This window comes from Ambystoma mexicanum, chromosome 10, assembly GCF_040938575.1.
Source record: "Ambystoma mexicanum isolate Mex_15411 chromosome 10, UKY_AmexF1_1, whole genome shotgun sequence".
Classification (NCBI taxonomy): Eukaryota; Metazoa; Chordata; class Amphibia; order Caudata; family Ambystomatidae; genus Ambystoma; species Ambystoma mexicanum.
The window spans coordinates 704,668,578-704,695,813 of record NC_090932.1 but is presented as its reverse complement, the minus strand read 5'-3'; the positions used below and the strand labels follow the sequence as shown (position 1 = coordinate 704,695,813).

Below are 27,236 nucleotides of genomic sequence, written 5' to 3'. Positions count from 1 at the left end.
GTATATAGGTCACTATCTGCGGTTTCTGAAGGAATGTCACAGGTAATGTATTTTTCAATAAACTGTAAAAGATAGTGTCACTATCATGGCCAAATTTTGGAGCATCTTTTATCCACAATAGCATGACGATGTGTGGTGCTCCTCTAGATTGATATTCTTTTCTCCAAAAGAAGTGATGCACTTTGTCGAGCGGAGGGTAGTTTTATTGCAGATAAAATGCAGGAAGGCAATGAAGCAATGGTGAAAGTACCATGATACATTGACAGGGTCAAAAGAACAGAGTCTCCTGATGTTTTTATATCTATTCCGTCTTTAGTTTGGTTTGCAGTGTTTAAGAAGTTGTGCAAGTCATCCCATGCGTACTCAGCACAATTTAAAGTAACAAACCATGTGGGTGAGCCTAGGTTCCTTAGCATACAACATACATCAGTGTGACGTTGGTACCAGTAATCTTTTGTACCATACATGTTTGCCAAGATATTAGTGATACTTGACTGCAAAACTTCATCTTTGTCTTTCATTTTTTGAAGCAGTTGTGTACAACTCCATGACATAGAGTTGTTAGTTCACTTTCAAAGAGGAGGTGGAAAATGTATTCAACATTTTGGGCCTCATTACAAGCATGGCGGTCTGTGAAATACGGTACCGGTAAGAATGCCAGAACCGTAGTTCCCGGACCACCATACTACATGCTCTGCTTGTGGTTGCTGTTTCATCCTCCAGGTTTTTCCTGGTGGGTGTAACGGCACCTGCGAGCAGAGCACATTGGATGCACCGGCACAACTCTGAATGTGCCGGTGCATCCAACCTCCACAGCCCCATTCAGCCCTATGGGGCAGAATGGGGATCGGGAGGCCCTTGATTCCGGCACCCGCAAATGGGCAATTACTGGGTCCGCCAAGCTTGGCATGAGCCAGTTCTTGCCCATTCACGGGTGCTGAAAAAAATGCAACTCCGGCAGCAGCTGTGCCCTTATTAAGGGCATGGCTACCGCCAAAGTTGTAATGAGGCCCTTTGTCTGAATCTGGGGTCTTCAGAATACATTCTTAAAGAGTGATATTCTGATGCACTGATCTCGCGGACCTTTCATCATATCTTCATCCTTTTCCTGTAGGAAAGAGTAGAGGAAAATAATGTGCTTCTACTCTTTTTTCCTATGTGCTCATTGGGGATCATTTGTCTTGATGCATTTGATATGTTTCTAATGCATTGCCAATTTTGTCTTTGGAGTGTAGTCAGTGAATTGTACACTGGTGTAAAATGTTGGCTGCAACCACAGGATCTACATGTTCAAATTGGTAAGTTTCTGGTGAGTCTTGAATAATTTTGGGTAGTTTCTCTTAAGTTTTACTCTATGTTTATGTCTTTGTAGTATTGATTGTTTTCTTTTAGATATTGTAGGGTTTTTCTAACTTTGTTTAAGTCGACTAGTTGTCAATTTCTTTTGTCTTTTGTTGGCACACCATTAACTAGTACAATCAAAGATTGATCTACTGGCCGATGTACACCTAGAGTTTGAACATTTTGTTTTAGATATAATGGTAAATATACTACTTTGCAACAAATTCTGTTTAGTAGCTCAGATGGAGGTAATTTGGCTGATTTCGGGTTGAAGGCGTATTATATCTTGAAATGAGTGCAGTGTTTGTATTATAATGCTCTCTTACAAGTTGAGCTGTTTGAGAGCTTTCAGAAGTAGGAATATTTGTAAGCTATTAGTGATAGCACGTGATGGCATTTGGTTATTGTCAAACTGTTTTTGCAGTACATGTAAACAGTTGAGGGGTTATTTATTTTGTATTTAGTTTCAGCTGTTAAATACAAAGCCTATTGGAACCATTGGTATTCTTCATTGGGCCTCATTACAAGTTTGGTGATAGCCTTGCTGGTAAAACTGGCAGGCTGGCACCAAACTTGTTCATTTTTTTGGGCACCCGCGAATGGGCAATTACCGGGTCATTATGACCCCGCAGGACCCGGTAATTGCCCATTCGTGGGGCCGAATAAAATGTTCCCCATTCCCATTTGAGCCCGATAGGGCTCAATGGGAATGGGGAGGTCAGATGCATCAGCACCATTCATGAATGTTGCCGGTGCATGCAATATGCTCTGCTCGCGGGTGCCGGTACGCCCACCAGGTCAGACTTGGTGGGCGGCAAGGCACCCACGAGCAGAACACGTAGTTTGCCAGTCCGGTAACAATGGTACCAGCAAGCTTACCGGTACCGGTGTTACCGGACTGGCAAACTTGTGATGAGGCACATTGTCTTCTATTTTGTAGGCTAGATCTACTATTTTTGTGCTCTTTTTATAAAGTGTTCTGCGACAACAGATATATATTTAGTCTGGTATTTCAGCAGATGTGTTTTGAAACTTAGATATTTTTTTTTGTGAGGTCTTCATTTGGATGTTGGTGTTTATGAGATTTTCGGCAATGTTTTGTAAAGGTACTGAGTTTTCTAAGTCACCTTCAGTTCCAACGTATTTACGTTGGATGTGTCATATTTCTTGAAACTGTTCTTTGGCTGTTCCATGTAGGAGAATATTATAAAAATGTTGCAGTTCTAGAGCAGGACTTTTTGCATAGTATGGTCGATGTGCAAGATTGCGTATAGTAGAATGGTGTGTCGCTAACATTTAGATGTGGTGGAAAGTGCTTTTGCACGTAATTCCTAAATGCAGGTTAATGAATGTCCTTGCAGACTAGTGTGCCTGCGCACTAGACAGGAGTCTATGGTTTGTAAAGTTTTCATTTTACTTTTGTCTTTTAGTTTCACATAGTGATTGAGAAATTGTTGTAAAGATGTAAAGGATTGTTGGCTTACATTACATATTGAGCTGCATGTCAATTTGTAAACTGGACGGTTTGTTTGGGTGAAAGGAGCATTTGGTTCAAAGTTTGTTGAGGACTTTTTTTCTATAAGGGTTTCCTTTGCCATAATGGTGTCTTGCACCACTTCATACCCTCAACCATTATTGTCTATGGCAATTGTTTTTTGTTATTCTTGTTTATAAGATTCTTCATTGAAATATGGCTCTGTGCTGCTTGTGTGAATCCATTCACCATCACAAAACTTTGAAAAGCTCTGTATATTGACACTGAGCATGTTGAGAAGTATTTTTTGTAACATATTGATTAATTTAGTTACTAGGTTTCATACCGTTTGAAATTAATATAAACAATGTTCTCTTTGGTAGAAATGTGCTGTCAATTAGCACTTGCAGGATTAGTCTCCTGCAGTAGTTTTTAAGGGTAGATCGTGACTTTTCAGCCATTTTTATAGGATTGTAAAGAACTCTACAGTGGAACATTTTCTGAAACATACATATTTTGAACTGCTTTACTGTGACTACATTAACACTTATAGTTTTTGTAGGAGGGGCCTTACCTTTTTTAGTTGTGGCTGGTGTTGTTTTATTGAGTGAGGTTACTAGCTCTTTTGTTTTAATGTTTTCTATAAATTGTTTTAGAGATGTTGTTTTATTCTTACCTGCTCTATTTTTCTTTCTTTTCTACAGAGTTGCTTTTTAGTAGGCATGTTGTTGTGTATGTTGGGAAAAGAGAAAGTTTGGGTTGGAAAGTTGTGCAATGTATATGCATGTAGAGTTCATGGGTTTGTGGTGTGATTCTAGAGATGAATAGAGTGCTGTTTGATTATGAGGTGGTATATTAGGTGTGGTTGGGAAAGTTGTGTGTTGGTGTTGGATTAGTGAGTAAGGGAGTGGAGATGTGATGGAATCTGTAGGGACATTGTGGTGGTTTGAGAAACAGAGTTGGTGTTGCAATGGTGGTGTTTAGATGGGAATAGGAAGAATGTGAATGGTGGAATATAGTGGCTTAAAGTGAAAGAAATATTGGTTTGAAAAGAGTAGCCTGGGGTAATATATAGCCGAACTGTGCTGCTGTAATTACATACATATACATTGTACATTAATGTACTTACTTTGTTGGAGATGAAGGGTATTCTTTTTTCAGTTCTTGTCTTCCATAATGTGCTTTTTTCCAGTAATTGTAAAAAAAAGTTAGTGGGAATATGTGGTAATGGTGAAGTACTTTTAGTAAGAAAGGTTGTTATTTATGAAGGAAGGAGGAGTGGAGTGGAACAACAGTTAATAAAATTGGTGGATGGTTAAAATGGTTGCTTTTAGGAGCATTTTCATGAAAGTTAAGAAATCCGCATGTGTATTTATAGAAGCTCTGTAACGTTTTGTAAAAGAGAAGAAACTTTGATGGGAAAGATTTGTAGTACACTTTTAAATGGTGGTTGGTGTGTGGAAGTTTAATATGCATACTTGCCAACATGATCTACTATAATCTGTAGGTGTTTATGCAGTCCTAGATATTTTGTTTGTGTTCTGTTACTTGTAGTTCCACTTTCCTATTATAAAGGTTGGACTACAAGCCTCAGATTGTAGAGAAAAAATGAGCACTGTATAAGCAGCTGAAGATTGGAATGGGTTATGTTAGGAAGTAAAGTATAAATGTACTGTCAATATATTAAACTGGCACACACTGAGTGCCAATTATAAATGGTGTACACATTTATTTTATCTGGTTTTTCCTTCTTTAATGAAAAAGTGACACAGTGCTGCTATAAATGGAGATATGCATTTTTTAACTTTCTTCAAAATGCTTCTAGAAAATATTTAGAAAAGCACAGCATGCTATATGTGTATTTGATGATATTCCTTTCTTTTATGAAACAGTGACACAGTGCTGCTGTACATGCACATATACGTGTTTTAGCTTTCTTCACAATGCTTGTAAAAATAAACATTTTGAAACACAGAACATTAAAATTGTTTGCTGCTTCATGTGAGCAGGTGATGAATGCTGCAATGCATGACATGTGCTAGAGTGGTTAGAAAAAGGAATATGCTTTTTTGAGAAGCTTATTACAGGGTAAGTAGTAGGAACCCTTTATATATATATATATATATATATATATATATATATATATATATATATATATATATATATATATATATATTTGTGAAAGAGTTGGAGAATTCTTTTTTTTAATATATAAGCATACCTGTAGTATGTATTGTTAGATGTAGATCTTGTTAAATATGTAAATAGAAATCTTGGACAGGTGCACAGTAGTTTCTGATACAGATGCCTTTTATTAACAGGAGCTATGTACTGTGAGAGTTCAAGTGTACATCTGAATTGTTGAAGTGAGATGACAGGGTTAGGTGTAGAGGTTTGGGACGTGATTGGTGGATGGATCTGTGACTCTTTGAAAGCAGCCAATGAGGGAGTGTTGAGAACATGAAAGTGGAAAGGGTAGAAGGGATGCACCTGTGTTATGAAGTCCACAAACGCAGCGCTAGTCCACGGACAGCATGTGCCACATCCAGTTTTTGTGTGGATGTCTGACATGGAAAGGGGACTGTGGGGATTAGCCAATCAGGTTTGCTGGTTGTGGTGTTCATGAAGAGTGGGTAGCTGGAGTTTTGCTTGCAGGAGTTGTGAGAGCACTGAACATGGCTATGGCTATGTGTTTGAGAAGGAAGACTGTGTGGATTCTGGGGGCTCTTCAATTCAGTCATTGAAGGGGATGCTGAAAATCATGGCATCTTTAGAACTATTGGACTGGCAGAAGGGGAAGTTGTGTGGCATGCAGTTTGTGGCTTAAGCTGAGCAAGCTTGTTTTCATTTTGTGAGAGTATGTCCCACTTTAAATGTCCAGACATTGAAATTGTGCATTGTGGAAGATCAGTTTGCAGTTTGTAACTCCAGTATATTTGCAGGTTGTCCTGAAGAATTTCTTTAAAAGCCTAATAGAACTGTTTCCTGCTGCCAAGCTTATTGTTTCTGAAATAAATAAGAGGTAAACATGGAGATGTCCAACAAACCTTTTCAGTGCACAAATGGAAGAATCAAGACAGCTTCTCAATAAAGCTCTATCTGCTTTTTATATGCTGCTGGAATGTCATCTTTTGAGAATGACAACATAAAAGCAAAGAAAAAGGTGTTTATTAACAACCCACCAAAAAAAGGTTATTTTCAGAGCCACCACTAAATATGAAATAACTTTAAGTGTGTTTAATTCCTCCCACCACCCGTTTCAGTGGCTGTGATGTTCGCAGACACAGCAGTAGTCTAAGGATGGCACGTGCCATATCTGGGTCTTTTAAGGTTGCCCTTGATGGAAAGGGGACTACATGGACCACGGACAGCCATTGTGTCCGCAGACATCGGGTGATCAGCCAATCAGGTTTCCTGGGTGTGGTGTAGAAGAGGAGAGGTTAGCAGTACTTTTGTTAGTAGGAGTTGTGAGAGTATTGAAAATGGCCATGGCAATGTCTTTCAGCAGGCAGAGTGTTTGTATTTTGGGGGACTCTTGTGTTCATTGGGCAAAGGTGTATGATGAGCATTGTGTTATAGCCACAATCTTTGGATTCCTCGAACTGGAATTGTTGTGGTTTGGAGTGTGAAACATGAAGTGGGTGGACTTGCTCCCATATTGTGCAAATATGGTTGAATTGGAACATCTAGACATTATTATTGTTCATTGTGGAGGGACCAGTTTGGGGAACGTGACTGGAATTTCATTGCAGTTTGCAATGAAGCAGGCATTGGTAAAGTTTAGACATTGGTAAAGTTGAAGGAAATGTTCCCTAATTCAAAAATTATTTTTTCACGCACAGCCCAGAGACTGATGTGGATGCCCTTGAGTTAATTTGGTCCGTGAATGGAAAAAGCGAGGCTCAATGCCAATAAAGCTATGTGTGCTTTTGTGGGAGATGTTGGCATGAGATCGTTTCATAATGATAACATTCAATTTGATAGTGCCAACATTTTTCGGAGAGATGGAGTCCATCTAACTGATGTGGGTAATCAGATTTTGTGGAAACCCTTCAAAATGCTTTCAAGCAGTTTTTGTGAAAGTCAGAAGAAATAATTAAATTCAGTTAAATATTTTCTTGGCTCAGTTTGTAAAACTAAAAATGTAAAAAAAAATATATAAAAGCCAAAAACACAAAAAAGCTCTTTTAAGAGCAACCATTTTTGACTGCAAAACAATTAAAATTATTTTAATTCTCCCACCCCATGCCTGGAATTTTTTTAGATGTCCGTGGACTATCGGGCTGCCCGCGGACTATGCAGGCTACACAGGGGCCTGTGACTTTTTTTGTCACTTCTATTTGTTAACTATGAAAGGTGGCTCCTAAAAGAACTGTTTTTTGTGTTTTTTTGGTTTTTACATTTTTTGGCATTTTTTTCATGAGAGGCAAGGTAGGGGTGGGATGGAGCACCAACCACGGGGACGAAGGGGCAGGTGGAGAGAAGAAGGTATTGGGCGGGCCTTAACCAGGTAAGTGGCAGTGTTTCTCATTCTCCCTGACCGCAGCCTCGAAAGCTCAACGCCGTACAGATTGGTGCTTCACAGTACAAACATAGCACTGTGATCCTCTAAAGGTACGGGTCAACAGCGTTCTGTATGGCCTGTGAAGCTGCCTTTGGTATCCTCTTCCCCAAAGGAGTATCCCTTGTGGTAACAGGAGCAGATGAAGAATATGGGGTGGAAAAATTCAACCTACTGTTACCTGAGAAAGGTATCACCTTTCTCAGAGCAGTCGGGTGGTTCGATTTGGTGTGGCGCCTTATGGAAGTTGTCCCATAGAAATACAAGCAAGGTTTACAGCGACTGAGTACAACTTTGCCACACCAAGGACTCACTCTGAGTACTGGTGACAGGGACTTCCTCCACCTCATCCTCTTCTTCCTCTTGATCCTCATCACATGTATCACTGTGCCTGTTCCCCTCTCCAGGCCCTCCAGGTGATGATTGTGGTGGTGGTGGTGCTGGGACTGGTTGGAGAGCAGAAGTGGCCATAGCAGATTCCATGACCATAATGCTGAGCACAAAAAAGGTTAGCAAAGAACTGCAGAGCAGGAGCCCCAAGATGCTCCCCCCTGGAAAGCCAGATTGAGAATGAGGAAAACTAATGTGTTCGTCGTACTGTTCGCAGACTTCCAAGTCGCACAAAGGCCTTGAGAAGTTGTAAAAGGTTGCCGGATGAATGAAAAATTGGTCTGGGAGCTGTTTAACGGTAAAGATTATGCTTGAAACAACTCAGATTGGCTGAAAATTGAGTTTTAAACTGTCTGCGGTCATGAACACTGTGCGCGGACACCCCCGTCATGCCACACAGGTGCGGCCACATGATGACTTCTGTGGCGTCCCCAGCCCTGACAGCAGTCCGCAGACACCCTTCAGATGGGAATCTTTGGGTACATGCACTGGGTGTCTGTAGAACAGGCGCAGTGTCCACGGACTAATTAAAAGTGTGTCATGCAAAACCAGACATGTCCGGAAATCATGCCTGTCTGGGGGCACCGCCATTATGTGTGCGGACACCCCGGACTGTCATACTGTACATGGACTCCTAATTGGGGGTTTCAAAAACAAAAAACGAAAATATCACACAACAATATTCAAAACTTTTATAGTATAAAATATACATTTATTCAAGAAAGAGAAGGGGTATTGCAATGGGAAACGAAAATGGGAGAAGTAGAAATGTTTGTACAATAATCATGAAGCGATGAAGGAAGTGAAGTTTCATCAAAGCCTCTTTGATTAACATGATCAGAATTTGACGGGGATGATTGCTGGGGACAAGGGGGACAGGTACAAGAAGGACAGTGATAGAGAACATTTTTAATTACATGATTATTTACATACTGTAAAAGTTCTTTAAAATCATTACACCCAATTTATAAGACAAGTTCATGATTTGATTATTTACAATTGGGGATAGGACTTCTCTTTGTGATTCTTGGGATTGTGTATAATTAAACTGGAGAGTAGTTTCTTCATGAAAACTATGTCCTGTAAGAAAAACAGAAATTATTATTTTAGCATTGTGTGTACAAATTACATGATTTGTTTACAATCAAATATCTATTGTATACCATAACAGATGTTATTGTCACTCATTTCTTCTTTTGGAAGTTCTCCTCTAACCACTCAAGTGTGATTGCCATTTCTGTGAAAAAAGTGCTTCTGTTTTATAACACATGTTTATATAATGAGAGTTAATAATAGAGAAATAAATACAATGCACTTACTATTTAGTGAGAATGTGTTGTCCAATAAGCACTTGGAGAGTGTCAATCTGTATGCAGAGTTGTAGTGAGGAGATTATATGAAGTGTACAGTTATGGTTTGTGATTGGTGCATTCCATTGTAATGTGTGCTAAATAAAAATAAATCATATTTTTTAAAGTGTTTGTACAAAAAGGTATATTTGCGTGTTGTAAACATTGGTTGTGATTTCATATATATCTCTTTGTTGGTTGATGGGGTCTCCCCTAGGATTCTTATCCTTGTGAATGCTGTCCAATATCCGTGGACTACTGCAATGTCTGCAGACTCCATAGCTGCCACATTGGTGGAGGGGGTGAATATAATATAAGGAAATTGTAGGAGATCAATGGTGCACTATTAAAAAACCTATGAAATTCTCTGAAAAATCTTTGTTAAAAGGACGTTATGGTTAAGTTGCACTAAGAACAACCCATGAAATTCAGTGAATAAACTTTGTTAAAGGGATGTTATGGCTACAAGTAAAACCGAAAAACCCTTCAAATTCACCAGTTATGCTATGCTAAGCAACCATAACTCGCGCACAGCTAAGACTAACACCCAGGACATAAAAGATGACATCACACATGCCATTGATGACATTAATGATGACATCACATGTGAAATTAATTGTGATTAAAAAGTCTCTAAAAGGGGTTTTGATTATAATTTTAGTAACAAAATGTCCGGGTGATCGGGAGATATATCGTGAAATATATAATGTATTAAAGAATACAATCATCTGAACAAAACATAATATTGTAGTGCTGTTGTTAATACAGGAGGGTATTCATACATACACATAGCCTCATTACAACCGAGGCGGTAAATTCCCCACTTTACCACCATGGTGTAAACTCTGTTTACACCATGGTGGATGGCGGATTTACCGCCCCATTCCAAGGTGAGTGGGGCGGTAAATCCCCATTCCCCATTTACCCTTCCCCATTCCCATTTTTGTCCCATAGGGCATAATGGGAGTGGGGAAGGCGCTAATTACGGCACCGTAAATTACGGTGCCGCAATTAGCACCAAGGCGAGTTAGCGCCTTGCATTTTAACGCCTGCTAAAAGGAGGCGTTAAAATGGTAATCAGGCGTTAAGGGTTAACGGCGCCGACGGCGCCGTTAAACCCTTAACACCTGGGTTGTAATGAAGCCCTTAGACAGTGGCTGCTGCATGCACTATAGAATTACAATATTTTTTATTTGGTAATTTTGGATAGTAAAATAACAAATGGTACCTCATCAGAGTTTTCATTAATGTTAAACATTGAATAAATAGCTAATAGCTAATATTTAAAGACATACCACATACTTGTGTTAGTACGAACAAAAACACATCAAGACCTACAATGTATATAATCTGAGGCACATGCAAGGAAAATTCTGTAAGGAGGAAAGAAAAAAAAAACACCAATAAATTACAGTAACATTAGACTGCATCATTAAGTACACACATTATTTGTGTGTTTGAGGCTTGCTTATTTCCTCATTTATGTGTACCATGAACTGAGGCCAAATCCTAAGGAAAGTGCATTAACAACATACAACATGGTTAATGTGTACATATGTAAAACCTTTTAATTTGTAAAATTGTCTCTATCAGTGAACAACACCATGTTGCCTACATATGTCAGTGAACAAAAAGAAGTGGGCCAGATATGTGATTTCTTAAATGACATTTGTGATGTCATTGTTGAGAAGGAAAAACAGGAACTTCCACAACACATCCCCCATATGTCGTGCCAAGATGAAAGTTTCATTATTTGATTTGTTTAAGAGAGCGTAACATGATGAATCTATTGGTAGCATGAGCACAGTGAGGAACATGATGCTTTAGAAAGTAACAGTTGTTTAATTTAGTGATATTCAAGATGACATCACTTCAAATGAGATGGAAACTGTGTTTGGAAGTTATTCCCATCAGACTGCTCTCTTCATTAATATGCCCAATGAGCATGGAGGGAAGGGTTTAGTGCAATGTCACTTGTGGAACACTGTTCAATCACATACATTGACCAGTTAGATTAGAAGAAATATACACACCTCTGAATGGAGTGGCTTCTGATATATACAAGTCCAAAAGCTTAATTCTGGGGCTACTCACACACTTGCACACTCACTAATTGGATGGCTGATGGAGGGGAAGACAGAGAGAAAAGAAAATTGACAACAAAGGAAAGGAGAAGGGAACAGATTGGTTTCCTTTGGACCCCCTTTGGATTATTAACAGCACACTGTAAGAGAGGCCAACAGACATGCCCAAAACAATAAGTACATGACCAGACTGTAGAGGGAAGTCGATTTCATCTTGGTGACTGATTTCCATCTTTTCCCAGAGTGGGAGAGTTGAACCAGTCCTTAAAAGGGCACTTATCTGTCTCAGAGATATCCAAAAGTAATTCTTATGTACATATGAAGTCAAGGGGAAAGATAATTCAGGGGAAATAATAATCCAAGGGGAACAGATTAAATCCTGCCCCTGTCATTTGTAAGTACTGATGGGTGGTGGTATATAAATTGACTGTAGGCATGTGGAGAAATTTTAACATATTTCAGAGGTGTAAGTGCTTCTGGAAATGTTAAATTAGATAGAATAGACCCAAATGGTACATGTATTTGGATATCTCTGACCCCTTCTCTGTGCTATGGCCAATTACAGACTAGTAGCTCAATGATATTTCACTTTGCACATTCCTAGAAGGGTGAGGTAATTGTAGTAATTTACTGGTTACGTCACTAAGCAGAGTCCTGTTACTGGTGCTGACGGTCTCAAGCAAAGTGGGTAAAGGGCTGTTAACTGCTACCTATTTCCAATCTTTAAGTTGCCCATTGAAAATTACAAATGTAAATTACAAATGTATTCTTTTATATGGTAATGCAATAGAAACAACATCCACAAATCGGACCATCATGGGGCTCACATCTGAGTAATCCCTTATTAATATTATCACACATTAATTTTGTTATATTTTGTATGATCTACAATACTGATTCTGTTTGTTTGCCCTCATATCAGAATCTTGAAGTAGAACTTAAAAATGCTTTGCAGCTGAAATATTTCAAACTTTATTCCATTTCTCTGGACCACAAAGTTTTAAAAGGTAATGTGTTCCATTAAGGAAACACGGTTGAACAGAGTACCGTAGTTACTCAGGATATTCTCCTGTACACAATGGACAAGTCTTAGAGATATTTTTTTCGGACTTGATTCAGTCCTCAAGTTTTATTCTTCAAGAGGATCACTATCCAACCTTCCATCAAGTTGTTGTGGTTTGTCACTCGTTTGTCGGGTCGAAAGAAAGCCTACCGGTTTCAGTGGTATTGAAAAATTGGGACCACTTTAATCAGGGCTAGAAAAGTCATGCACTGGATAGTGTGTCGTCTAGAAGGGTTGATTGTAGCATACTCAATAATTGCAGGGGACCCCACCTGCAGGTATACAAAAGTGGGGCAAGGGGTGACAGCGAAGGGACAACATGTATTGGTAAGTACGGTTACTGTGTCATTTCTACCACTGCTCAAGTAAGAAAGTTAGAGAGACAGCCTAGAAAGGTCTGTCATGAGTGTCTTACCCTTGTGCGAGTGTCCCCATAGATGTAGGTCGATGTAGATAGGAAAGTTAAGCAGCTTGCTTCCTGGTCAGTATACTAATAATGTTCTGCCAAAAAACCTGGGGTGAGAGACGTTATGTAAAAACTCTCATAAAAACAAGGGCAAAGCAATCTTCTGTTAACTCGAAATCATTAAAAGAGAAAGTGCTTCTGATTGAGGGTCCTATCCAAAGAGGGTAGACCCACAACATAAATAAATCAATTAATAAATGATTCAATGAACCCCAGAAAATAAGTTTAACAACAGGGGAGACGATGCTAGAATCTCTGGCGTTCTCGCATTAAATACTGCAGACTGCCTGATGTATTAGGGCAGAGCAGAACGTATATCCGTTTCCAAAAGCAGCCAGATAAATGAATTCTAAATGTAGCTCACCTAGCGGGTCAGTAGAAACTGCTCCGGCGCCGTAGAGTCCTCATAGGTAGACCCGGCTTGGTTATATGTGTTCACTGTTCAACGCATGGTGGATGCAAGCTCAGGATAAATCAAATGTACATATGGTTATGAGTGTGCTACAAAAGTCTCAATTTATGTACAAGTAGCATTGAAATGTAATGCAACCATTGTATTGATCATTCTTTATTGAATTTGGAATTTCATAGGTGCATAATTTGTTTATATTTAAATGGATTTATTCATTTCTATTTTATTAATAAATAGAACCTCTGTGAAGCCCTGTGTGTTTCTTGTCCCAAAAGGTGATGGTGGCTGTAAGGAATCAATATTGTTAAATTGGTTGTACCAGGTTCATAAAAAGAAAAGTATTCAATAAATAGAAGTTGTGCACGCCTGATTTGGGGTGGGTGGAAAAGTTCCCCAAACTAGTTGTTGCCCAATTAAAATATTCTTGTATTGCACTTGAGTTTTCTATAATGCTGTTTGAAATTCTCACATGTCCATTGAATGGGGGGTGGGGTAATTACCCTTACCCATAAGTATATCTCTGGAAAAGCCACAGAATACCTAACGTATACAAAAGGCACCAGTACGTAGAAAACTACATTCCAACGGCTCCAATAAGCTTGTGATTCCAAGATACAAATTAAAAGGTTTTGGAGGTACAAGCTTTAGTGTGTGTGGTCCCATGTTCTGGAATACTATTCCCCAAAGTATTAGCGAAATATCCATCTTTAAGAAGGGAGTTAAAACACATTTTTTCAGTTCTAAGGACCAATCGATATCCCTTGCCTATTGCCTTGATACCTAGACTACCTGTTTGTTAGTATTGTTATTTGTCTTTTTGTGCGCATTGAGGCCTCCGGCCAAGTTGCGCCATATAAGAAATGTAAAAATAATAATTCTACAAATGCATGAGTTGAAAAGATAAACCTGCCGTGTTCGCTTTAAATATAGCTCAGACAGCAAACACCTTCCCCTGCATACCACAGGTGTGATCCCGGCTCAGGTCGCTGACTGGTTTCCGGGCATGCCCATCTGCATGCATGCTGTTTACACCATTAAGGACATGCCCATCAAAGTGCCATCTGGTAAGACCATTAGGGACATGCCTGGGATTGCGCATTGGTGTGGCAGCTGTTCAGACTATTAGGTACTACCTGCCTATCCTTCACCTACATCCCCCACCCTGCAGGTTGGGGCATGGCCGTAATGTCATATGTCATAGAGCAATACAATGACCTTGATAAAGAAATTATATGAATAAATTCTATACTTTTGAATATAAAAAAAAACCTGAAAATAAATAAACATTAATATAAAATAGAAATCAACAAGACATTTTTAAAATTATATAAAACACAGATCAGCAAAAATTAAAAATGCACTGGACATCATGACCTAGGGAGCACTGGCCACTTTGAAAAAAGGTATCCCTTCATACTAATAGCATTGTGTGAGAAATCAGACCATCCACTGACATGAATACAGTGTGGTGTGCTGAAAGGCGGGTTCCTTGCACCAATCCACATTCCATGTTATGTGTGTTTGGGTGGAAGTGGATAGCCTGAATGCCTGTGAGCCTGACTGGCTGCCTGCCTGCATGAATGCCCTTCTCTCTGATTGGCTGACTGAGCTTGGCTCAGCAGTGTGAATGAGGGCCAGATGTGTATATATGGGTACCTCTCACTTCCCAATTTTTTCAGAAGCTGACGCCGAAACTGAAGCTGCTTATCCTTGAAGTCCAGCTGGAAGAAGAAGAATTGCTGCTGCTTTCCTTTGACCAAATCCGAAAGGTGTTGAATCTGTCGAGTACTGATCCGAGAGAGGACCTGGCTAGGAAAGTTCTTCCTGAGCTATGAGGGAACATCGTGCAGAACTGGCCTTCATCGAGGTACCCTGGAAGACAGTCCTGAAAGGCTGTCGACCGGAGAAGGGGTTCACCGAGAATCTTAAAGTAAAGTACCCAGACATCGAGGCCCTTCGATGTCTATTGCTGTCGACTGGGGTTCGGAGGATTTCCGTGACCGCTGGAAGCCTGTTGTGTCGTGTTGCCCAGAAGTGGGGACAGCTTGATGCTGTGCTGCTCAATGACCGGAGCCACAATGCTCCACCTTGCCTAAGAACATTGAACAACGGGCTCCCTTGCCATCATCGTCGACTGCTTTATCCCGCCAGAGAAAGTTGAAGTCGTCGACGACTGAGGAAAATCTGCCGGTGCGTTTCCCGCCATGCAAAGTCCACAAAGACGCCGACAATTGAAAATCTGAAATCCAGCCCGTGGTCAAATCCCGATCCCTGAAGCTATCCCGATGCCCTCTGCTTGGCCTACGTTCACCACTGCGTCTTATTTGCAGCACCAAACACTTTGCACCGAGGTGGACCTCATGCCTCAACTTCACATGGCTTCCATGATTGATCATCGAAGAGCACTGCGAAGGTCGAAGCTACCGTCTCGACGCAAGTGTTCACATTTCTTGGAGGAATCTTGACGGCCTGTGGCACCTGCTTTAAAGGGAGTACACTTCACAAGGGATCCATCAATGAACCATCAAAGAAACTTGTCTAACATTGGGTTAGTTGAAAATTTTGACCAGGAAACAAGACTATTTAAACATTAATGGACTGGGCTTGTTAACACTTTTCATTACATGTTGCTCAGGTGGGTGATCCTGACTCAGAATTGCTTCTATTTAGAGGGGGACAGCATTCTGCCATTGTTTAAACTAACTTGTCTTCCTTCCTATGTTCTATGCTTATACACATTGCTGTATGATTTGTATGCCATTATAACTGTCAGCCGTTGATGCATTTTAAATGAGTCAATAGCTAAGTGTGGTACCAAATAGACATTGTATATATTTGCCATATTAGAATTGCAAGAGTACAAAGGGCCTCATTACGACCCAGGCGGTAAGTTACCGCCTGGGTCGTACCTTTACCACCATGGCGTAAACTATGTTTACGCCATGGTGGTTGGCGGACTTACCGCCCCATTCCGAGGTTGGCGGGGCGGTAAGTCCCCAATCCCCATTTACCCTTCCCCATTCCCATTTTTGCCCCATAGGGCATAATGGGAGTGGGGAAGGCGTTAATTGCGCCACCGTAAATTACGGTGGCATAATTAACATCAAGGCCCCTTAGCGCCATGGATTTTAACACCTGCTAAAGGTGTTAAAATCTCCATGGCGCTAAGGGACCTCGGAATCAGGCGGTAAGGGTTGGCGCTGTTTACGCCGCCGTAAACCCCTTACCGCCTGAGTCATAATGAGGCCCAAAGTGTCTTATTAATTGATGTATTTATCCTTAACCTTATTTTTGGATGAAGAACTGTGTTAGTACATAACATAGTATGTGGACATTCCTATGTGGGGGCGTGGGTACTCACTGAACTTAAGAACCAATCTGCATCACTACCTGAGAGTTTAAGCCTTGGTTGCTCGTCCATTCGCTACCAAATAGAGAACCTTGGCTGAGGTGCTCTGTGCTTCTCTGCCATATAGAGGACAGGAGTACAGATAACCCCCCCATCTTTACAGGCACCATGTGATGTTTGACATGGTTGAGGTATCCATCCGCCCGGTCATTTGACACGTGTGGTCCTGCAAGGGCATGGCGGGAAAGGAAATCTACAGAGTTCTCGTCTTTTCAAGGGTTTTGAGTGATGATGAATTTGTTCTCTTGCAGACAGAGCTTCTTCTTGCTATCTGGGTGGTCAGCTTTCTGTAGGTGGTGACAAGGGCCTGGTGGTCAGTTATGATGGTGAAAGGCTTGCCGTACACAAACAAGTGAAAATGTTCACAAGGCCAGATAACTGGCAGGGCCTCCTTTTTCGGCCTGCGAGTAGAGTTGCTCTGCCTCGGTGAGACTCTTGATGGCGTAGGATACTATCCCTCTCTATGCATGTTCGCTGCCTGAGTGTTGGGCGAGAATGGCTCTGCGTTAATTCAGTTTGCATGTTGGGGTCAAAGTAGGACATACAGTCAGCCGCATCAATATCTGTCTGGATTTTCTCAAAAGCCTTTTGCTGTGTTGGACCTGATTCAAAAGAATAGTCTTGTTTGGTCAGAGCATGCAACATGGCGCTTGTAGAGGCAAAGTCACGCAGATAATGGGTGCAGTAACTTGCCTGTCCTAGGAACAACCTCACCTGTGCAATGTTTGTCAGGCGAGGGGCTTCCATCAGTGCTCAGATCTTGTCCGGATCAGGCTGGATGCCTTTTTCTGAATTGATGTGTACAATAAATGTGAGTGTGGTCTTGTTGAAAATACACTTGTCTTTATTGTGAGTTAGGTTTGCGTTGTTGAGGGCTGAGCAAACTTTCATCAGTGTTGCGGCGTGAGCCTCGTGGGATTGACCAAAGGTCAGGATATTGTCACTGTAATTGATACAGTGCAGTATGTGGCAGATGATTTTGTGAATTTCTTCTTGGAACATTTCTACAGCTGAAGAAATTCCAAAACATAAGTGTGTATAGCAGAATAGTCCCAGGTGGCTAGTGTAGGTTGTGATATACTTTATTTGGTGATAACCTTTAGTTAGATCCAAATGGGAGAAGATTGTAGCTCCATTGAGCAGGTGCATCATGTGTGTCATGCCCGGGGACTGGTGATGTTCTCTGAATATGGCTTGATTCCGTGCACGCATGTCCACGCACAGCCTTATTTGTCATTCTGGCCCTTTCTTTGGCTCAGGCACCACCGAGGAGAACCACGGGGTTGAGCCCGACTTTGGTTCTATAATGACGGCTTCCATGAGGGTGAGGAGTTCTTTTTCCACCAGATGTTGAATGTTAAATCGGATGCCTAGGAAGTGTTATGCTATAAGTTTCACCGTCTTGTCTATGTGTAGTTGGATCTTTCGTCCCCTTAGTTTTCTAACCCTTTGAAGAGTCTGGGGAATTTTGCCACTAACCTGGCAGTAGGCGATATATACTTGTCCGCCATCACTTGATAAAGTATTTGAATGAGTCCCATCTGTACAGCTGATTTCAAACTTAATATGCATCCACTGGTGACTTCTGTGTCAAGGATGTGTACGAGTATGCATTGCTGCTTGTTTTTGTGTCTACACAGAGTTGTGAAGGCCCCAAGGCAAGGAGGTGGTTCCTTCGCTCCATATGCATTCATTGCCATGCGTGCTTCCTTCAGTTTGGAACTCTGAGCGAGTTTGTGGTTTTCACTCTCGGGCATCGTGTTGATCGTGGCCCCTGAATTGACAAGGAAGTCAAAGTCTTTTCCCTGGATTGCCAATGGTAGTGTGGGGCTGCATTCCGAGGCAGTAGGGTTGCCAAGGGCATACAGACACTCTCCCTTTCTCCGTTCAGTGCTGGACTGGGATTCGGACTCACTTGTGGATGGAGTGTTCATGTGTAAGTAGTGGATCTGCCTCCATCCTTTGCAACGGGCCTCTGGTGGTAGAGAGTTCTTTCATTGAGTGTGATGCCTCTCTTTGCGGTATCTTCTCTCTGAGGATCTGGGTCTCTCCTCCCTATGCAGGAAGGGGAGGGAATGTGTATCAATAATGTTTTTGATCCAAGGGACTCGGTCTGAAGGCCTTCGTTCCTGCACATCACTTGAAAATGGTCTTCACCCCCACAGGCGGAGCATGCTTGGACGATGGCTGGACGGTTGCTGATGTCCCACAAGCTTATTTACGGCTTCTTCTTTGATGCTGGGTGCAGACAAGATGCAGGTTTTGCTTAAGATGGATATTTGTATGTCTAACGCTGATGTTGCCCTTTGCTAGCACGAAGATTTCTGCTAGCGAGTGTGGCACTTGCAGTAGCTTCCTTTTTAATGGTAATGACTCACATCCTGCGATAACTTGTGACTTGATGGCCTCTTTATTGTTGTATAGATGAAATTCACAATGATTGGCTCTGGATTTGAGACACATGACAAACTTGTCCATGCTCTCACCTGGACGTTGCGTTGTGGTATGGAACAGATGTGTTTCGTAGTCCACATTCCTATGTATAGCAAAGTGTTCATTCAGTATTTGTTTGAGTTCCTGATATTTGTATTCATTGTCCTCCGGTAATTCAAAGATGATGTCACGCACATCCAGGCGAGCCATTACAGTGAGCAGTCATATGATGCACTTGTCATCCTGCGGACCAACAGGATCCAGATATGCATACATTTCTTTCATCTACCTGTTCCATCCCGGCCCTAGGCTAGTGGAGTCAGAGGTGCCAAAGGGAAGCGGGGATGGTAGCAGGAATGTATCCCTCCCTTGAGGCATAGGCGTGGGTGCAGGCGCAAGGTCTTGTCCTTGGGATGGGTTAGACATGCTGCGGGCGGAAGGCTGGGGTGCTTCACCCTTTTCTAACCACTTGTGGTGACGTGATGACCTGTCTTTTTTTTCTCTGGTTATCTCCCTAGGTACTGCAGAAAAGCTGTGGCTGAAAAATCCCTTATGTATGCTTTCAGCCTTGGATTGGGCCTACCGGGGGACCCTTTCGGTGACTGGGACTCCCCTTGGGCATTCATGCACTCCTTGATTCTAGGGTATACTTTTCTTTTTTTTTTGTTTACTAACTGTAGTACCTCCTACCGCCGTAGGTCAGGCCCTCAATCAGCTGGGCTGGGACAGCTGCTGTTGACATGTCCGCCATCCATGGTAACGCATCTGTTGAAGTGGGTGGAACGGATGGAGAGTGTGGAGCAGATGAAGAGGGTTGAGCAGATGAAGAGTGTAGAGCAGATGAAGAGTGTAGAGCGGATGAAGAGTGTAGAGCAGATGAAGAATGTGGAGGGGATGAAGAGTGTGGAGCGGATGAAGAGTGTGGAGCGGATGAAGAGTGTGGAGCGGATAAAGAGTGTGGAGCAGATAAAGAGTGTGGAGCGGATAAAGAGTATGGAGCGGATAAAGAGTGTGGAGCAGATGAAGTGTTTTGAGCTGATGAAGTTTGTGGAACGGATGACGTGTGTGGAATGGATGACGTGGGGGGGCGGATGAAGTGTGTGGAGCGGATGAAGTATGGGGAGCGGACGAAGTTTGCGGAGTGGATGAAGTTTGCGGGGCGGATGAAGTGTGCGGAGCGGATGAAGTGTACCGAGCGGATGAAGTGTGCTGTGCAGATGAAGTGTGTGGCGCAGATGAAGTGTGCAGAAAAGATGAAGTGCACAGAGCGAATGAAATGTATAGAATGGATGACGTGTGTGGAAAGCATGATGTGTGCGGAAAGGATGAAGTGTGCGGAAAGGATGAAGTGTGCGGAAAGGATGAAGTGGGTGGAACTGATGAAGCGGGTGGAACGGATGAAGTGGGTGGAACGGATGAAGCGGATGGAACGGATGAAGTGGATGGAACGGATAAAGTGGGTGGAAAGGATGAAGTGGGTGGAACAGAGGAAGTGGGTGGACTGGAGGAAGTAGGTGGAATGGAGGAAGTGGGTGGAACGGACGAAGTGCATGGATCAAACAAGTGCAGGGATCAGAAGGAATGCATGGATCAGAAGGAATGCATGGAACTGATTGAACAGATGGAGTGCATAGAACTGTGGGAGCACATTCGATGGATGGAATGCATGGAACAGATAGAGGGCATCGAATGGACATTGTGCAAGAATGGTTGGAGTGCATGGAACGTTTGGAGTGCATGGAACAGTCGGAGTGCATGGAACGGTCGGGGTGCATGGAATGGTCAGAGTGCATGGAACGGTTGAACTGCATGGAACGTTTAGAGTGCATGTAATGATTAGAGTGCATGGAATGGTTGGAGTACATGGATTGCATGGAGTAGTCACTACGGATGGCGCAGACTCAACGGATGGAGCTGAACAGATGAAGCCGTCTGAACAGAATGAGTGAATAAAACAGATAGAATAAATGGTTCAGATGTGCGCTCGAGCTCAAGCACCTACTGAAATCCACCATATCACATCACCATGCTTACTCTCTTCTATACACCAACACTCAACTAGAACACAGTGATACTATGACACATTCGGTATAGCTGTTCTCATACCAACATCTGCCACATACTCCCCATCACCCTAACTAAACACAGCTCGCTACATCCCCCCCAGCCTAAGTGTTCTCCTGAGGCCTAACGCAGCCAGAATCAGTCTAGGTATCACCCTGCCTGAATGAACACATACTCCTGATCTCCTAACCACCACACCTACCACTAAGAAGCAGCTATCATACGAGTGCCACACCTGCTGCACACATATCCGGTGCTCACACGCACCTTATGACTCTCTCTCTCTACTGACTTGAACTACGGTTCCCGAGGGCGTTCAACCTACCAGCGCCTTGAGATCATACCAATGGCACATAAGGTGCTATATAAATGCAAAGTAACATAACATAACATCTACCAGCTAGAGAAATTAGCTGCTCTGTGAGCGGTGCACGCCGCTTCTTGGTAAACAGGGCGAGCGAGCCGATGGCCCTTCATTGAAGCTCTGCCCCCCCTCCAGGAGTCTTCACACCCCTGATCCAGCGAGGGACAATGTGCTGGGGATCCCATCCTCGTCTCCAGTGTCGGATCCTGACTAGGGATCAGGGTGCGCATACCAGCGCGCAGCGGGAATGAGGACACGGCCACAAAGTATAGGGTACAGGCTTCAACTGGTCGATGCAGTGCTGCGTGTCCCTGGGATCAGGTGACCATGCGCAATGCTACAAAAATGATATAAAGATAAACATTCAAGCAGAATAGGCCAACGTTTTCAAAAGTTGCACTCAACCCTGCAGATATGGCATTTGTAATTGCCCATAGGTTGCAGGCAACGACTTTAGAAATGTTGGCGGATACGTTTTTCTATTTTCTTTTCTTTTCGAAATGTAAGTGTGTTTGTGCGCTCGTACATATATAAATGCCAAATTATTATTATTAATACTTTTTTTCTTGCAACATCTACTGTCGGCGTGGCCCATATCAACATGGACCTACTGAAGCCTACTACATAAATGTGCTTAAACTGCTGCGTCAATAATGTGAGAATAATATTAAAATGTGCACTGCAAATTGGCAACCGATTTTAAAGTTTATATTTTTATCTAAGCACTATTTCTTCTGTGTGTATCAGTCCCTTGGCCCTAATAATCTTCACTGTGTTAGGGTCGGGGCAGTGGCTTTAAAACATGGCTGAGAGAGGGAGGCCGCCATCTTCCCTCGCTATGAAGGAAGTCCGAGTACATTTTTCAATAATGCCCCTTATGTTGACTCGAAAGGAGAGCTCATTTTACTTTATAATAATGCCACAGAAATTACGTTTCTGTGATGCTAGTGTGCAGGTGTTTTATGGTGCAGTCATGTCAGTGTCAAAGAAAGCCTGCACAACAACATAGTGCACATAACCCGACACATCAACTTTGTGTGCACTGATGATGACGACAGTGCTATGGAATGGCGCCTGTGGCTTAAATAAATAGGCAAGCATGTGCCTTAAAAGAGAGTTCATTGCAAAAAATTTAAAATGCATAATGATAAAAAAATGTAGTTTCTTTTATTTTTTTTAAATCATTATATTTGTATTTTAAGGATGTTTTTGAGGAGCGCTTTTTCTTCCGTTTCCCACCAGTGCTCTCTGTTGCCCAGCCTGGGGTGTACACTGTGCGTTTGATAAATATTGCAAGACGTATAAATAAAACATCGTGAGGGTATTGGGAAGGGGAGAGTGTGGGGCTGCTGGCCCTCTGCCAATGAACATCTCTCTTTGAAGCTGCCTAGCTGCAGAAAGCTGTCACTAGCAGGCGAAGCCCCCAGCAGGGCAAACTCGTTCTGGACCCGGGGCCAATTGGTGTGCTTTCTTCCCAGGCCTATCCTTTATCAAGGCTAACTGGACATGTGATATTTGAAAGGGTTCAGTTACAAGGGATGCAAAAGAAAACTGCTAAATTATTGTGACTTTTCGCTCTCCGTAAAGCAGATCAGAGTGTTTTTGTTTTGTTCGCATTAGATTGTTGGTTTAGGCGTGAGGCTGCACATCAGTGAAGGCTACCGTGCTTATAAAATAATGTTGTGTTTAGGTGAGTTGCCCCTGACTTTGTGTAATGTTTCCGCCACTTTGCCAGCCATGAATCATCCTGTCGCATCACATGGGAAGCATCACCATGGCGACTTGGTTAGACAAGAAATATGAGCCTGGAAGTCAAGGTTACTTTCTGTTCCTCCGCCGCTTACTCTGTGGTGCGAGTAATAATTGGAATTGCATTTTGATTTGCGAGCGTAATCTAAAATTAAAGCGGGTGTCGCCTGCGTGGCTCTGTGCCCCAGCTGGCTATATTCTGCGCGCGTCGCCGTTACCACTCACGCCGTAGTTCATACTAAATTAATGACGTCTGTACGATGATGCAGGAAATGTATACCTGCGCGGCCTGTTTGGCTGTAGCCAGTGGCTTCGGAGGGAGGTTGCTGTCATGTTTCTGCGAGAAACGAGGACATGATAGACACCCACCAACCATGCTCGGAATAACTGCAAGCCTTAATTGTGTTTAGTGGTAAGAAAATTCCGCAGTGGACGTCTTCCTTGCAAGCAGATGTGTGAATGAGTCAAGGAGTCCCCATTGGGAAGTGACACGTTGTTGCCTGCAGTTTAAAAGGAAAAGACGCGAGGGGGGCGCTATTACAAGCACCGTTATATCCTCTGTCCAAACTGCGACTACTGCGTGCGTTCCTTCTTGATTCTGCTCAACTGTCAACATTTTGAAAGAGTGACGCAAACAGGAAACCTTCAGCGGTCGGCCTCTATTGTGTGAATGTCCCAGCTTACCCACTTTTGGACCCTGATGAAGGATACGCTGCCCCCTTTCTGATACATGTTAAACTAACAGCGCCTTGACTGCACCTGAAGTTTTTCCCCGTGCGTGCCTCATTCAAAAAGAAACCCCTTTGCTTTTTTGCCTACCCACCGTTGAAGAAAATCCGCAAGGCAACCAGTCCGATGGCTTCTCAAGGTAAGCGCAGCCACCTCATGTTTCATTTCACGGAAACACGTTAAAAAGTAAATGTGCAAACACATATTTCAGTTGTGATAAAGCACGCGCGCGTATGCTGTGCATAACCAAATGTCTGAAATCCACCGTGTGTAGCAAGTGTTGCTGGACGCTTGCCAATGGAACGTTGAATAGAGCGTGAAACTAGGAGAAGCTTTGCGTTATAAATAAATTCAATATAAGCTTGCGAATTGGTATAATGAATGCAAATTCCCTTAATTGATAATTGAATGCAAAGTTTACTTAATTGACATTTTGAGAGAAAGAAGAAAACAAGAACACTTCAACAAAATAATTTGCAAAGTAGTTCTCAAAAGCTGCTTTTTCTGTGTGGAATGTTCAAAATGATTCCAGTGAAGATACTGAGTAGTAGAGGGGCAGGAGGAGGAATAGTGTGATGTTGGATTTTGTGAGGCAAACGGGGCGGTGGGAGGAGTTGTGAGTTTATGTAAGCTAAGTATTGATTGATGGGTCTGGTGCACATCATCCTTTAGGATGGGGAAGCCCCTGCGTGGGTCCGCCCATGCATCCGATAATTAAGAAGAAGAAGATACTGAGTAGTACGTGAGTGTAGTCGTGCATTAGAAGTATCGTTCATATTTATCCCAGAATGCAATAGAATACGTATTAAAACACTCCACCTTAGCACCAGCCTATGTCGTATTATTAGATAACAATTTTTGGAGGTTCCACAGAGGAGAAGGAAACCTTAAAAATGTCAAGTGAACGGATCCAATGTCCACAGCCTTGCAACAATATAGGAAATGTGAATTTCTCTACACCCTCCTACTGGTTGCTGACAGGAGCAGGAGGAAATATGCGGGAGACTGCCTAAAATGGCATGCTTTGCTTCCTGGGAGCATGGCTATGAAAGATTGCCTTCTGGTAAGGGTGTAGAAGGTGGGTCCTGGGGGGAACGTGCAAGCGTTTCCCCCCCAGGGTGGTTTTGGGCGCTGCACAGGCCAGTGCGCTGGCATGTGCATAGAGCACCGACACAGGTGGTATATATAGGGAGGCTGGGAAGGTTCGGGAGCAAGCAACAGTTGGAGAGGTAGCGCATGTCCGGTCGCTGCTCCCAAGCCTTCCCTGCCTTGGCCTGTGTGGTGACGGCGGTTAGCGGTAGGGGTTTGAGGTAGTGTGGGTGAGGGCAGTAGTTTGTGGCTGGGTGAGATATCAAAACAATACATTTAAAAAAGTTGTTATTGTGGTGCTGTAAATAAAACACCACCTTTACTTTTTAGGAGGCCTGCTGCTCTGCGGCCAATGGGGCCGGTTCCTTTTCCCACTTCAGGGATTTCTTGGGTGTTTATGTCGAACCTGCGCCTGCAGGCCGGGTTCTCCCAATGTCATTCCTTTGTGGCATGTGTTCCGTGGGGGTGAAGGCGCACGGTTCGCTTTCCTTCGCTTTAAGGGGCATCCAGGGTCAAGTTGCCATTGCGGTTCTGGGGGCCAGGCAGAGTGTGGCATAGGGCTGTTTACCTGCGTTTTTGAGTGCCCTTCCATGCAGTTATACTGCAGTGTCGTTTGTGGCCATGGGGGAGGGGGGCAGTGCAGAACGCAGCCTTTTTTCATTATATGTCCCTTTAGCCTGTTAGGGAGCAGTTAGCCACCAGGTGGCAGTGCAGCGTGGTCGTTTGATCAGTTGCTGTTGATTGGAGAAGGGTGAGAGCTGCGGTTTGCGGAATAAATGGTTTAATAATAAAGAGGAAATAATAAAAATAAATACATGAAAAAAGGACAATTTATAATTATAATATAGGAATAACATCCGTAGCAAGCAATTATAGTGCCAGTGGATGTTGGTGGGGCCAGGCTGGGGGGCGAGGGGGATTAAATAAATTAATGAATACATAATTTAAAAAAATAGAGGAAAGTAAGAGGGGCTGTTTTTTTTGGGGAGGTTTTAGGTGACCTTGGTGGCTGATCAATGGGGGTTAAGGGGTTTATTGAGAGCTGTTCTGGTGTGGGCAGGCAGCTCGTAGTTAGGTACTATAAGGGTTGTTAAGGATCCCAATTGGGGTAATTATAGACAAAGGGGATGCAGATTGTGGAATATAGCTAGGTACTGGCTATTAAATAATATACAGGATTATAAGCACAGAGCAGGGAGATCTAGCTCTTTGGGTGTTTAGGAAGGCAATCTTGGGGGTTTTCTCGGAGGGCGGGGTTTGGAGCCATTAGAGGATCTAGTTCTTACTGGGGGCAGGATGGCAAGGAAGGGTGCTGCGTCAAGGGGTTTGGTGGACGCTCAGTCTTTTTGAGAGGTGCTGAGCATTATTAGCAGGGCATCAAAAGCCCAGCGGGAAGGGGCAGTACTGGATGTCATGGGTGAGAGGGAACCCGAGGAGGAGAGGCCACAGTGCAGAGTGGCTTCAGACGGGGCCCTCGCAGCAGTGGTGGCTTGCAGCCCATCTGCAGGGAGGGAGCTATGGGACAAAAGGGCCAGAAAGAGTATGAGGGATATACCCAGGAGGGCAACCAAGAGTGGGGGAGCAGATGGCATGGGGATGGGTAGTGGACTGGGAGATGATGGGCTTAGCGAGGCTGCTAGCAGAGGGGGAATAGGGGCAGAAGTGGGCACAAGTTAGTGATGATGTTAGGGTTGGTTTGGACCCAAGAGGCGCAGCGGTGCCAAGGAGCTAAATGCCTGCAGAAGAGTGCAGGTGGGAGGAGGAGGACTCTATCCACCTTAGATAGAAAAAAGGGGAAGGTATGGAGCGACCTCACTGCAAAATAGAGTGGTACACGGAAAGAAGGGTATGGCCCGTGGTCACAGAGGAGCTGGAAGGAGAGGGTTTTAGAGCTGCCCACTCTGGCCGGTGGAAGAGGATAGCCTAGAGGGTGCAGTACAGCCTATAGCATGGCAGAGCACAGGGTGGAGGAGGGAACACCTCGCTCGAGAAAAGAAGAGCAGGAAGGGGTTGGCGTGACCCCGCTGAGAAGACGTCACAGGAGCAGCGCAGTGAATGCCCCATGCTCGCCCGAGAAGGATCTGCCCAGCCAGAGTGTACACTCGCAACATGAATGGTATTTAACAGGGGAGGAGAAGCTGGAGGAAATTTGTGTGTTGGGGGATAATGAGCAAGGAGAGTTGCGGGGGAGAGAAAGGGTGCAGAGAGATCTAAGGTTTGAAGGGGAAGATGGGGCTGGTGGAGCAGGAGTACAAGAGG

General features: G+C 43.2%; 1 protein-coding gene across 1 annotated transcript in view; it reads left to right on the top strand.

The window, feature by feature from the left end:
- The first annotated feature begins 23,210 nt into the window (after window positions 1-23,210).
- LOC138493215 (phospholipid scramblase family member 5-like) overlaps window positions 23,211-27,236 on the top strand; it is a 273,357-nt gene continuing 269,331 nt past the window's right edge. Inside the window, exon 1 of the mRNA XM_069620367.1 lies at window positions 23,211-24,027. Within this exon, the coding sequence (XP_069476468.1) occupies window positions 24,015-24,027 (13 nt within the window). The 5' untranslated portion in view covers window positions 23,211-24,014. The remainder of the gene's footprint in view (window positions 24,028-27,236) is intronic.